The sequence below is a fragment of the Melitaea cinxia genome, chromosome 4 (genome assembly GCF_905220565.1).
Source record: "Melitaea cinxia chromosome 4, ilMelCinx1.1, whole genome shotgun sequence".
Taxonomy (NCBI): domain Eukaryota; kingdom Metazoa; phylum Arthropoda; class Insecta; order Lepidoptera; family Nymphalidae; genus Melitaea; species Melitaea cinxia.
In genome coordinates, this window is record NC_059397.1 from 18,638,579 (window position 1) to 18,652,220 (window position 13,642).

Consider the following 13,642-nt stretch of genomic DNA (forward strand, 5'->3'; position numbering starts at 1 on the left):
CTTTCTTCCTTCGCAGTCGTTGTCGCTGTAAAGACCGATAGGCTCAACCAACAGCACTCTACAATTCGAAAAAAAAAAACAACCTCCGACCGCACGCATATTGCCTCCGGCGGGCTACTGCCCCGACGGTTGTTGATATGTTAAATCTTCGGATAACTTTGATATCGCGTTGTGGGATACGTCAGTTTTCTCTAGTTTGTATGTCGCGAGATAGATGCCGCCATGGGTATTTAGATTTCTATCGCTTCTTGTATATACAAGGTTTCAATGTCAAATTAGGTATTTTTCCCTTCTTAGACGGTGGATCCCTTATTTTCGTGAATTCCATGAAAAAGAACACTTCATGCGACTTGTCTAATTTCTTCAGACTGAACCCTAGTTTCTGCACGTCTTTCACAAAGTCATCTACTTTATTGAAACGACTTTCCACTTCTGCTATTAGTAAATGTCCACTGTAAAAGAAAATGGGATTATTTTACTTGCTATTTCTGTTTGTACATAATATTATACATAGTGTTTGCAAATTTTTGTTATTTTTAAAGTTACGGATTGCCCAAGTGGTCGAACTAGAATGAAATACGAGCTTCATCAGAGGTCTGGCTACCCATTAAGTCATTACCCAAACATCTGAAAAGTTAATACATACATTTGTCACATTTTTGTAATTACCATATCAACCCATCATCACAAGATTACAACTCAAGTTAAAATGTTAGAATGTAATATTCAAAAAAGTCTCTTAGTACTTTCAATTGAGGTAGGGGCAAAGCGGGTTATATTCTATACAAAATCTGGAAAAGCCTGCCTGGGTAAGTACCCCAACTTCACAGAAAATCACAGCTAAATGACACTGCTTTCAAGCAGTGTTGTGTTCCTGTGGTGATTAAGTTAGTTAGAGTTCCTGAGGAGTATGGGGGATAGGATTATCGATGCTTGTGGCTTAGTAGATGTATTTAACATGTGTGCTATACTACTATAGTATACTAATGGTAAAATAAAACGGAAACGTGTTTGATGTTTGTGTTCAAATATTGTATTAATAAATAATTGTCTTACCCGATCCTCAGTATCCGGTTAGCCTCAAGCAAGTACTGAGTAAGGTTGGTTCCCATTAACGCAAGGCTATACACTGCAACGTCAATGGTAGCGGCTAATATCGGTGTGTGAGCTATATCGCACTCCTCAACATTTTCAGACCGAGCTATTAAGTCGAAGGATCGCACTGTTTGACTGACACGCCTCGATAGCTCCGCTTCACCGCATCCCATATCAGCGATTTTGTAACTTTTAGGCCTAAAAAGGTGGAAAAGTGAAGGCTGAGAATATTATATGTATATTATTATACTTAGACTCTAATGTAAGCCTAAAATGTAAACAATAAATGTTATTATCGTTGAAGTTCATATAGCACATTGGTTATTTTTAACAGTTTTGATATTTTGAGAAAATTTGTTAGAAAATCTAAAGTTATGTTGTTTTAGTTACTTAAAAAGAAGCAACAACTCGTGTAATAAAGAGTTAAAATAAAGAATAAACCTATGAGCAGTCACTATTATTGTGTACATAGAAGTATGACCTATTTTGGCTCTCCTGAAAAGTTAATAGCTATGACTAAAATACCATAGTACTTATATCAATTTTTGGTATATTTGCTTTATATAACAAAGTAGTTTGTAAAAGGAGATTCCCTTAGTATACAGTTTGTTCATAGATATACACTTTTAAGCAATGATTGCGTTTGCTGGCCAATGAAAAAAACCAACTTCAATTACATCCACACAATGTAAGTAGACAAAAAAAATTAACAAACGCACTAGTCGTCAGGGTTTTCCTCGATTTCTCTGGGATTCCATCATCAGATTCTGGTTTCCTTATCATGATACCACACTTGGGATATCTCCTTTCCAACAAAAAAAAAAGAATGATCAAAATCGGTTCATAAACTACGAAGTTATCCTCGAAAATACATTAAAAAATATATACAATTATATATGCGGTCAAATTAAGTAACCTCTTCCTTTTTTGAAGTCGCTTAAAAAGTTAATTTACTAATTTTTTTTATTGTATATAACTTTTTCAATATGAAAAGTAAAGGATAGGTTATGTAACGATTCAAATAACAATTCAAATACCATAAATGTACCTTATTTGAAATATAGAACAAAAGTTACTTACATTTTTTGTATCCGTTGAATAATAACATCGAGTGGCTTGACCGGCCATTTTTTCATCTGCTGTTGATACCCTTCGTGATAAGTTTGGAATGCTGCGGGGTCCTCTTTGAACAACTTTTGTGCTTCTGATCCACTTGTAGTATACAACTTTTCATTCAAGTACCTAAATTTTGCAGCTGTAATGTAATATTTATTCTAATATAAAAAGAATTATTATTTTTTTTATACAATATATATTTATAATTATATAATTTTTATGTATTTATTTAATACTTATTGCACATTCAGAATTGTATTAAAGACAGTATATATTTTTCTTATAAATCACTATTATAATCAAGTAAAAACTAAATAATAATCTTATTTTGATGAATTTTAAACTTAAGTGACTAATAATGTGTAGAGATATAAGATTAAAAATAATTTTTGAAGTAAAAACTTCTTTATGCAAGCTCGACTTGGGGAGTTAGCTGGTGAATGGGTGACGATAGCATTACCAAAAGTGTAATCGGGCGATGCGAACGGAGCAAGAGAGAGGTGCGAGTGCACATTTTCTTTCTCTCATAGCCAGTTACGTTTTGTATATTTAAGACACAGTGCAGGCCTATTGTGCAGAAGTTTTACTTCAGTCATGTGGTCTAAAGAACACTCGTTTTTTTTATTATAATGGTGCAGCAATTACAGCACTGCTCGTGACAAATATTTGTATATGCAATACAGATGTATGCTGTCTATATATGATGTCTGAGTGTTTAGGCATGTGTTTCCTTACCATGGGATAAATTTAAGTGTGAAAGTGTGAAAATTTACTTCATAATACCAACCTTTAAGCCTTTCTAACATTCTATTTCTCAATGCATTGCTTTCGACATTGATGTGATTCCTGTTAGTTTGCTTTTGTAAGAGTTTTTTTAAAAATTCTTTCTTTTTTTCTATTTTACTTTTCGGTATACTTTCAACTGGATTTTCATTAAATAAAATATTTTCTTCTATGTTATCATTTTTTACTTTGTTTAACTTTTTCTTTTTCTCTATTAGTATTAATTCGTTTAATTTGTCCGTGTCATAGTTTTCAAGGCTCACTTTGCCGTTTGAATTATTTTTGTTTTTATTAGGATTTTTGTTCACTTTTTGTTTTTTGTTTAGTGAGGTCTCTTGATCAGCCTGAACTTCCATTGGTCCTGGTTTTTCTGCTACTTGACCTTCATTTTCTACTTTGCTAGATTTTTGAACGTTTACTTTTGAGATAACATGATTTTTATTATTTTTCTGTTTTTTGTTCAATGATGTCTGTTCTTGAACCTGATTAGTCTGGACTGGTTGTTTCTTATTTTCTGCTTTAATAGATTTATTACCGTTTACATTATTATTAATTAATGCATTTTTCTTATGATTTTTTTTATTTAGTTTATGTTTTTTGTTCAATGATGTCTGTGCTTGAACATAATTAGTTTGGATTTCCATAGGTATTGCATTATCTGTTACTTGACTACCATTCACTATTTTGTTAGATTTTTGAGTGTTTACTTTTGATTTTACATTATTAATAAGCAATATGTTTTTCTTAGAATTTAGTTTATTTTTCTTATTAGTATTCTTAGTTTTAAAACTTGGTTTTGTTACTCCGTTTTGTTTTGTACTTGGTGACGGATTTGAAATCTTCAATTTCTTTTTTACCTTCTGCAATAAAAATAGCTAGTGTAATAAACTAAACACTAATAAGAACAATTTGAAAGATCTTGAAATAAGGAGATGATTATAGCATTAATTTTAAGTTTAATAAATTATTTTACATGGTATATGAAAGGAATTTCGACTTACCGGTACCTTCAAAATATTTTCGACTTTATTTCCTTGAGTGTCATCGTCCCAGTCTGGTATTTTAAACATTTTTATATATAGACTATAACGCTAGCAATAAAACTATATACAATTTAAATTATTACAACGTTTTGTACTAACACAACACAAAAGCGTGGTTGAAGTATATACTTCAATGACATACATATGTAAATAAGACGTTGTCAATGTCATTGCTAGTACAGATATTTTTTGTACAGATATTTTTTATTTGAAAAAGAAAATGGTAATGGCACCAAACAGCCTAGTCTTCTGTGATGAAAGGTTAAGGTATGAAGTAGTCTTGTAAAATTATATCAATGTAAATAATACACATGTATTTTACCCTTATATTTATCAAAGGTTAGCTAAAGATTTATATTAAACTTTGAAAAAATAATTAATCTAAAATTACTGATTTTATTTGCCGAACTTATCTCAACTACTGCCACACACACATTCCATTCCACCTTACCTTATCACATAATTGTAACCATCCTTTAAAGCAGTACCATTTATTAGATGATCTTCTGTAAGGCATTGCTTCAGATGGCCTGCTCCAGATTTTACACAAAATAGCTGCTGTCCAGTCTTATAATCACACATTTTTTTTAAAGCGATAAACTAGCATACGGCTTACATGATGATAAGCGGTTACCATAATCTATAGACGCCTGGAACACCAGAAGCATCGCGAGTGGTTTGTGACCCCTCCCTCAGAATCTCTGGCCACCTTACTCACCGCAGGAACATAACATTAAGATCCTTGATTTTACTTTTATGTAATATAATACTAATTTTTTGCATAGAAAACTCACAGAAAGTCAAAAGCAGATCTGTATTGTAAAATAGTACTGTTATCATTAACACCTTGTTCATAATTGCTTAGGAAAATGGGCGTTGACTCCAAGCCAAATGAGTTCAAAACGATTACGTTGTAAGTCACATTGTTGTCCATCTCGTTTAATTCTTGTATCTAATATTAAATCAATGAAGCTTAGAATGAATGTTCATAAAGAAAGTTGGTGCTTAACGAGTGGTACATTTAAATTTGAGCGAGATATGACAACTAGTTTTTGAGTTGTCCCTAATAATGCGATATTTTTAAACGGTTTTATTTAGCTCACCCCGTTTGTTTTATTTTTTATTTGTTTAAGAATAAACATAACAATATTAAGATAGTATCACTACATTCGCGGGTGTTTTTAATTTTGTTAAATATGAAATCTGCTAAGTGTTAGTCTTCTTTATAAGCGTGTTGATGAAAGTTGTAGGTATTGTTTGTATTTGGAGAGAAATTGAGGTAAGTAATTAGAAAATAATACAGATTATAAATTTTTGTTACGTGGTTGGTTGATGGTTGTAAAATGAGTTTTGATGAATGATGTTTTACTAGATTTCCCTTCCCTTCTTGTTGTAGACACAATAAATTCTGGCCTGACTCTTCCCATTTGATATCTATATGATGCTTGGAAATTACATTTTGAATTATTCAAAGTATTCTAACCGTTAAAATTTTAATGCCAAAGGCTTTTTAGGGAGCTTCTTTTTCAAAAATTAAACTGATGCTTTTGTGTTTACTTTAATAAACAATAAGAAGTAGGTACGTTCAGTAGAGTGTGAAATCATCACATCATCATCACTTCAGCCTTTCGCAATCCACTGCTGGAAATGGGCCTGTACAAGTTCGTGCCAAAAATAGCGTGAACTCATGTGTTTTGCCCATAGTCACCACCCTGGCCAGGCGGGTTAGCGACCGTAGGGCTTGATGCACCGAAAAGGCTGCTGCCCGTCTTCAGCCTGTGTATTTGGAAGCCAGCAATTGGATGGTTATCCCACCATCGGTCGGTTCCAAGGTGATAGTGGAACTGTGTTATCTCTTAGTCACCTCTTACGACATCCACGGGAAGAGAGGGGGTGACTATATTCTGTACTGCCGTAACCACACAGCTAAGAATGTGTGAAATAGATAACATAAATTGTGTTCGTTGGTTGTAATAATATATATACGTATAAAGTATGTATCCATAATTTATTTTTATTTGTTTGTTTGTTTGTTTGAAAGCATGTTTATTTGGGAAGGCTTATATGTTGGAGTTCTAAATATCATAAAATGACTTAAAAGCGAATTTAAATAGTTTTTTTTAAATATTTTTGGAAAAAATAGCGGACGACGGTCCGTTTTAAGATTAATAAACATAGCGCAAATTTCTTAACACGTTTTATTCACTTTGTTTACCACATTCGTCGTAAATTATTTTCATAATCGTATAAAATTTTATATATTTGGTTTTCTCTTAATAATAGCGGTAGTGACGATAAAAGTTTTAAAAAGTTAAGACTGCCACAATACCTTAAAGAAGAAGCAAAGTAAAAACGAAAAAAAAAAAAATGAGACAAAAGCGTTTCTTAGATGATTTGTCTGTGTTGTCTTTCTTACATAGTGCTTATCTCAGAAAAAACCGTCTAGAAAATTTTCTGCGCGTTAGTTCCATTTATTGAATGAGGTTATGGTTAGGCTAACGTAATAATTAATATTATTTATCACAAAACTGGATGTAGTTGTAATAAGCCGTCGGAAAGTATTAAGATTTAATGTCGATAAAATCTCATGGAAAAATTAATCTAATATATAAAATTCTCATGTCGCGGTGTTTGTAGTTAAACTCCTCCGTAACGGCTTGACCGATTCTCATGAAATTGTGTGTGCATATTGGGTAGCTCTGAGAATCGAACAACATCTATTTTTGATACACCTGAGTTATAGGGGGGGGGGGGGGGAGGATTAAGGGGCTTTATATATGGCAAAACAACGTTTGTGGGATCAGCTAGTATAAAATAAGATTCTCTACACAGTAATGCGGCGCGAAACATTGCGTTTCGTTGCGGTGCGGCGAGCGATGGTGCGGCGACTTATTGTGGATCTACTTATAATAAAAAATTAAACATATCTGTACTTAAGAAACGATAAGAGAAAACGTATTGTAAGGGCATTTATAAAAATAAAAGAAAACAATTCCTATGTTTTGTCTGACTATTTATCAGTATCAGCTTGTAACATCCTACTGCTGGGCATAAGCCTTTTTTTTTCATGTAGGCTTGTCAGTATGTTTGTTCCAAAATCACGTAAAAAATCAATTCATGATTTTGAATGTAGTTTTCACAGTGGTGATCTAACTTAAAATCTAAGGTAGGTTTCAACTTGATACATCGTTTAGAAGCGATGTTATCTACATATATATAAATGAATGTTTGTCTGTATGTCCTTTATAGAATCGTATGCATTTGATCATATCGCAGGGTACAGCTAGTTACTCTATTAACAACGACATCGACAACTTTGCTGGGTCAGGTAGTGCAGAATATTTAATAAATATATTATGCTTAAATCTTAAATCTTGATATATATAATTACGTTGTTGTTTGTCCGCGATGGACTCTAACCGATTTTAATCAAATTTGCACACCGTGTACAGTTTAATCCAACTAGAAAGATAGGCTATATTTTATTTTGATATATGTAATTATTAGGCGGTACGAAGTTCGCCAGGTAAGCTAGTTATTTATAAAGAGTAACGGATTCACAGAACCTTTTACGTAACTCATCACCTGCGCAAACAATTTCGCATTTATAATCTCACCTCTATGAAACTGTTATTAGGACATAATTTATTTTAGTCCAGCTTTCTGGGAACAAGATACAATGTGAGCATTATATGTATTTATACACGTTTCGGTTAAATGTTTAAAAAAGACAATTAATTCGATGACTAGTCCTAACATTTTACAACATCATTTAACCAAACGCCTTCCTGTTGATGTGGAATCAGTTGCTGTTTTGAACTTTATGTAATAAACAAGTAATTGAATGGTATTTTCTATGGAATATGTAATCCATGTATGTGGTTCTCCCCACCGTGCCTCGGAGAGCACGTTCAGCCGTCGGTCCCGGTTGTTATCATGTACACCTGATAGCGATCGTTACTCGTAGTAGGGAATATATCCGCCAACCCGCATTGGAGCAACGTGGTGGATTAAGTTCTGATCCTTCTCCTACATGGGGAAAGAGGCCTATGCCCAGTAGTGGGATATTACAGGCTGAAGCGAATGTAATCTAATCTGCGAGATACACACTAAATTTAGTGTTATTGGTCATCTATTAGTCCCGAGATTCGGACTATTGGTGCCCCACCGCATCACAACCGTATTCAGTGCGTATTGGTCATAAGTACCCTAATACAATGAATACAATTAGATTTCCGCGGTGCATCTGCGCATGACTAAAACCAGAACATGCGCGTCGAAATAAACCTAAACACCCAATCTATTTTCAGCATAGAAAACATTACTTGTTACTATTTACTATAACTTCTAAATAAATGTTAAATTATTTCATTAGTTTACGAAATTAGAAAAGCCAATCTGATTAACGTGTTCATAGTATAAGAAACTTAACTGGTATTTTATATAGAGGTTATGTTTTACTGTTGAGTGCAGGAAAATAACATTAACGTTATAGTAATAAATAAATATAGAATCAATAACATTGTTGTGATAACCTTTGCGTTATAAATAAAACGAAAAACAACCCTTAACTTGAATAAATGGTAAGTAGCGATCAATTTTTATGATAATTTAGTTTAGTTTAGCAGTACTGTTATGTTAGTTTACTTCTCAAATGGGACTTTTTTTATTTCTTACGCCTGTGACATCGTGATATTTTATAGCCTATTAAATATCAAAGAACAGACTACTCAAAGGAAAAAATATTTCATACCGCAATACTAAGATGAGTGCGATTAAACTTAATCTTTTGCTTTATTATTAAATCGTATATATAAAATTCTCGTGTCACAATGTTAGTTACCATAATCCTCCGAAACGGCTGGACTGATTTCTATGAAATTATGTGTTCATATCGGGTAGGTCTGAGAATTGGCAAACATCTATTTTTCATGCCCAATAGTTATAAGGGCTACTTGCTGTGTGGTTACGGCAATGAAGAATATAGCCAACCGCTCTCTTCCCGTGGGTGTCGTAAGAGGCGACTAAGGGATAACACAGTTCCACTACCACCTTGGAGTTTAAAAAGCCGACCGATGGCGGGATAATTATCCAACTGCTGGCTTCTCAAATGCACAGACCGAGGACAGCAGCAGCGTCTTCGGTGCGACAAAGCCAGCCCTGCGGTCACCAAACCGCTTGCCCAGCGTGGTGACTATGGGTAACACACATGACTTCACACCATTTTTGGCGTGAACTTGTGGAGTCCTATGTCCAGCAGTGGACTGTGATAGGCTGAAATGAATAGTTATAGGGGTACTTATATGAAGGGGGTTAATGACATATATGGCAAAACAACGTTTGCGGGGTCAGCTACTTTAATATAAAATGACACTATGAAAATTTTATAGTCGCTTTTATAGTCGCTATAAAGGAAAGACACAAAGTTCTGATATGTTCAATGTCATGTATTTATCATTTTTAGAAGGCTGTCTTCAAGTAGTAGGATATTTGCTAACTTTGTATTCAAAACAATAGTTACATATCTATACACGAAACAGTCTTTATTAAGAACTAGCTGACCCGGCGAACTTCTTATCGCCTAACACAAACTTTATCGTATGGTATTAAAGTTCAAATTGACTTTTAAGTATTATCACAAATCTTTTGTATGGGAGTATAGAAAAGTGTTGTTTTTAGACTTTTTCAGGAAATTTAAATTTTTTTTTAGAATTTTTCTCTCCGTAAGAACCATCCTCGTACTTCAAGGAACATTTTAAAAAAAGAATTAGCGAAATCGGTCCAACCGTTCTCGAGTTTTGCGCTTAGCAACACATTTTGCGATTCATTTTTATATATAAGATAAAGCGACTCAATATTAGAACAGCTGAAAATTATGCAGGAATGTTAATGTAAATAATGTAGCCAATTTAAACAAATTATTACAACTAATTCACAAACATCCGCTGTGTATGCCAGTATATCTGTTGTATTAGATCGTATCGGATGTAAGGTATAATAGGACACATCTAAATATACTAGTGGTCGCCTAGTGGTCGAAATTCGACCATAATTTAAGCACATACTTTAACAATAAACAAAAGAGTATATATGCGTGTATGTGTCAAATACATGGCAGTATATGTAATGTTTTGTTAATGACTGAATGTACTTTTGTACATAATTGAAATATATATATTAGCATTCTGCACTCCTTCTCTATATACACTATAAAAGTGTGTAAAATTTTATATTTTTCCGTCTCGTCCGCGCAATTTTCGTAAAAAGGGGTACAAAGTTTTTGCTTCGCGTATTAATAAAATATAAATATAGATAATACTTTGCAACTTCAACTTTATTTTACAGGTGAATATGTCTAACTGTGGAGATGAGAGGAGTGAGAGGGAGATGATGACAATTTAAGGTAGACTTTATTGGAGCAATGGGATTACCGATTTTACAACGACCAATGGGAAAGATACGCCGTGACAAGATAGTAAGTTTCTTTCTGAATATCTATCTTTATCTATTGACGCGTTTTAATGTTTCCAGATAACATTTGGTTAAGAAATACAATGATTGCATTGTAAATGAGGATTTTTATTTATAAAATTTAAAAAAGTTTTGAAATATTAATGTGAGTCATATGATGTTGAAATAAGGCTATAAATATATATTAAAAAAAAAAAAAACATTTTGTCACATACTTAATTTTGTCTTAAGCACTAGGTAATTGTTAAGATGAAATATCATTAGTAATGGAATACATACCTTAGTACTTTTTATACCTTTGTAATATAATAAATATGTCTTTTTATTGTAGTGGCGATGGCGTTGTCAGTGGAGCTTAGTGACGCTTGCAGCGATAGCTCTTGTCGTTTACAACGCGGTTGCCAACATGTGGTTATTGAGTCCGTCGCCTTGCACCGTGCGGAGTACTCCTCCACCCAGCGACCTACCAACTTGCGAGCCCTGCGTCGACACAGCCGCTGTAATGGCCGTCGACGATGATCCAATTTCCAGGCTCGACTTACGTCTCGGCCGATGGGACAACTCCAGATCATACAGATTGTTCGACTACGCAACAGTTGGTGATATGTACGCAGAGGCTTCAACAAATCGGCGCGTGTGCTTAGCAACACAGAGTTCAATTGAAAGGTTACACGAATTGCTCAGGATAGCTGCTCATTGGTCAGGACCTATTTCTGTGGCGGTATTCGTAGCTGGGGATGAGTTAAGGCTTTTAAGAGCATTTGCTACTTGGTTGTTCCGTTGTCAGCCAGAAATATACGCTCGATTGGCGTTACATGCCGCTACACCAGTAGATAGACCAGGTATTCAGGGAAATGTGCCAAGTTGGGCGAAAAACTGCGAAGTGGCCCCATTGCCACCAGGAGAAAGAAGAGCAGATACGGTCTCGTGGAGAGCACGTCACCCGTACCCACAGAATCATCTTAGAAACTTGGCTAGAAGAAACTGCCATACACCTTATGTTTTCTTAGTTGATGTGGATATTGTGCCATCTCGTGGAATGGCAGAGGAACTGGATAATTTCCTAGCAAAGGCACCGAAGTGCCCCCTCTGTGCTTATGTTGTACCAACTTACGAGCTAGATAAGCGAGTAGCCAACTTTCCAGCTAACAAATCTGAATTACTTCGATTGTCAAGAAACAAATTAGCTATACCTTTTCATAGGAAGGTTTTTATTTATAACCAATATGCCTCGAATTTTTCACGGTACGTACCTAAACTGTGGAAACTTACTACTTCTTAGTACCATGTAATGTAAATATGTGCAGAAAAATTGGAAGTAATAATATATGGATGTATTTTAGATGGGAGTCCACCGGTGGTAACGAAACCCTCGACACTCACATTAGTCATAACGTAACCAACTTCGAGTTATTGTATGAACCGTTCTACGTGGCTCCAGACACGGTACCAGCTCATGATGAGAGGTTCCTGGGTTACGGGTTCACCAGGAATACGCAGGTAAGATGTTACAATAATTTTATTACACTACAAGTTACGTACGACGTTTGAAACTTGATGGATTATTTGATAATTATGGTTACTCTTTTCCTATGATTATCGTAACCTGTATCAATAGAACAATTTACTTTTTAAATTACAATTATCTTTCAAATATACCTCAGTAGTTTAGTAGAATATCACCGACAAATAAACAAAAAAATAATGATAATAAAAAACACTAAACAGAACATTAAAATGTTTTATGGATTTAATGAAATAACAATTTAATCTGTCTGTGTAAGTGTTTATATTCGAATTTTAATTTACACAATAGTGACACGGCGACGATGACGTAGATCACGTAACAAGTTTTTAATATTTCAAAGTTGACATTTTGATGCTAAGATGTTGTATTGCATTAAAGTAAAAACAAAGAGTAACGTGCAAAAAGAAAGCCTCGTAGAAAAAATCATTATTTATAAAAGCTAAAGATATAATAAATTAGAAAAAAATAATTAATAAAAATTAAATTAACGCTTTCGGAACAGTTAATAATACTATTTTCGTAATAACAAAATTAAATATTTCATATTTTATATCGAAATCGTTCAATTACTTTCAGCGTTCCAGCAAATTGTTATGAAAAGTTTGTCACTTCTAGTAGTTTCACTTTTCGTGACATAGTTTTCATTATAACAAAAAAATTACCGGTTCCTATAGAAAAATAAATTGTCAGGCTTTCATTGTGTAGTAGGTACAATACTTACAAGGAAGCGATTTTGTGACATTCGACTTTAGCAACAAACCTTTTACTTATTTAATTAGAATTTAAAATTAATTTTACGCATATTAAAACTCTATATTACTATGTGATTAAAAATTCAACGCAAGTTAAACCGTATTGAACTGCAAGCGTATATGTAATATATCTAATAATTTATTTAATATATTTTGGGGGGTGCGAGGAACGGAGTGTTGAGTTTCTCGTCCACCATCGCAAAGGGAGGATCCTCCTACCAGACGTATGTTATGTCTGGTGAGTTACTGTCCCTCGTCGGTTGATGTCGGGTTCTTGTATATATGCTTAATCGCTCTGATAACTTTGATAGCGCGATGTATGATACGTCAGTTTTCTCTAGTTTGTATGTCGCGAGATAGATGTCGCCACATATTGTTAAAAAAAAAAAACGAGTGTGCTTTGACCACACGACTGAAGTAGACCTTACAAAACGTAACTCTCTCTTTCTATCTTCACTAACTTATATCTCCTTCCCACTTCCGTTAGCCTCGTTCGGTCACACTTTTCGTAACGCTCTCCTCACGCGCTCAACAACTTATTCCCCAAGACAAGCGTGCGCAAAGAAGTTTGACTTCAAAAAAATTGTAGAAGATTTTTAAAAAAGAACTGTCATATTCGAGCACAAGTTACAATCAAAGATCTATTTATATAAGATTCAGCCTGTAACATCCTACTGCTGCGCTTATGCCTCTTTCTTCATCTAGGTTAAGGATTGGAGCTTAATCCACCATGCTATTCCACTGCGAGTTGGCGGTGTTGGCATTTATATAGTACTGTATAATACAGCCATTAGCTCTATATCCTTTCAAACATTGACATATATAGATGTTAACTATGTAAGCCTTGTGTACAT

General features: G+C 34.0%; 2 protein-coding genes across 2 annotated transcripts in view; one reads left to right on the forward strand and one right to left on the reverse strand.

Annotated features, from left to right (window-relative positions):
- Positions 1-238: 238 nt before the first annotated feature.
- On the reverse strand, positions 239-4,201 carry LOC123669974 (ribosomal RNA-processing protein 8). Its single transcript, XM_045603483.1, has 5 exons — positions 3,996-4,201; positions 2,999-3,854; positions 2,176-2,350; positions 1,057-1,293; positions 239-452 (listed from the first exon to the last, which is right to left on the reverse strand). Exons 1-5 carry the CDS (start codon positions 4,062-4,064, stop codon positions 239-241), a joined length of 1,551 nt encoding a protein of 516 aa, XP_045459439.1. The 5' UTR covers positions 4,065-4,201.
- A 6,257-nt stretch (positions 4,202-10,458) lies between these two features.
- LOC123670355 (beta-1,4-glucuronyltransferase 1-like) overlaps positions 10,459-13,642 on the forward strand; it is a 33,876-nt gene continuing 30,692 nt past the window's right edge. The window contains exons 1-3 of the mRNA XM_045603855.1: positions 10,459-10,512; positions 10,840-11,753; positions 11,852-12,008. Coding sequence (XP_045459811.1) covers positions 10,459-10,512; positions 10,840-11,753; positions 11,852-12,008 — 1,125 coding nt within the window. The remainder of the gene's footprint in view (positions 10,513-10,839; positions 11,754-11,851; positions 12,009-13,642) is intronic.

Coding starts and splice junctions, on each gene's coding strand:
- LOC123669974 (XM_045603483.1), bottom strand. CDS start 4,064: ATGTTTAAAATACCAGACTGGGACGATGACACTCAAGGAAATAAAGTC. Junction 3,855..3,995: donor AAAATATTTTGAAGGTACCG/GTAAGTCGAAAT, acceptor TTTTTATTGCAG/AAGGTAAAAAAGAAATTGAA. Junction 2,351..2,998: donor AATGTTAGAAAGGCTTAAAG/GTTGGTATTATG, acceptor ATTACATTACAG/CTGCAAAATTTAGGTACTTG.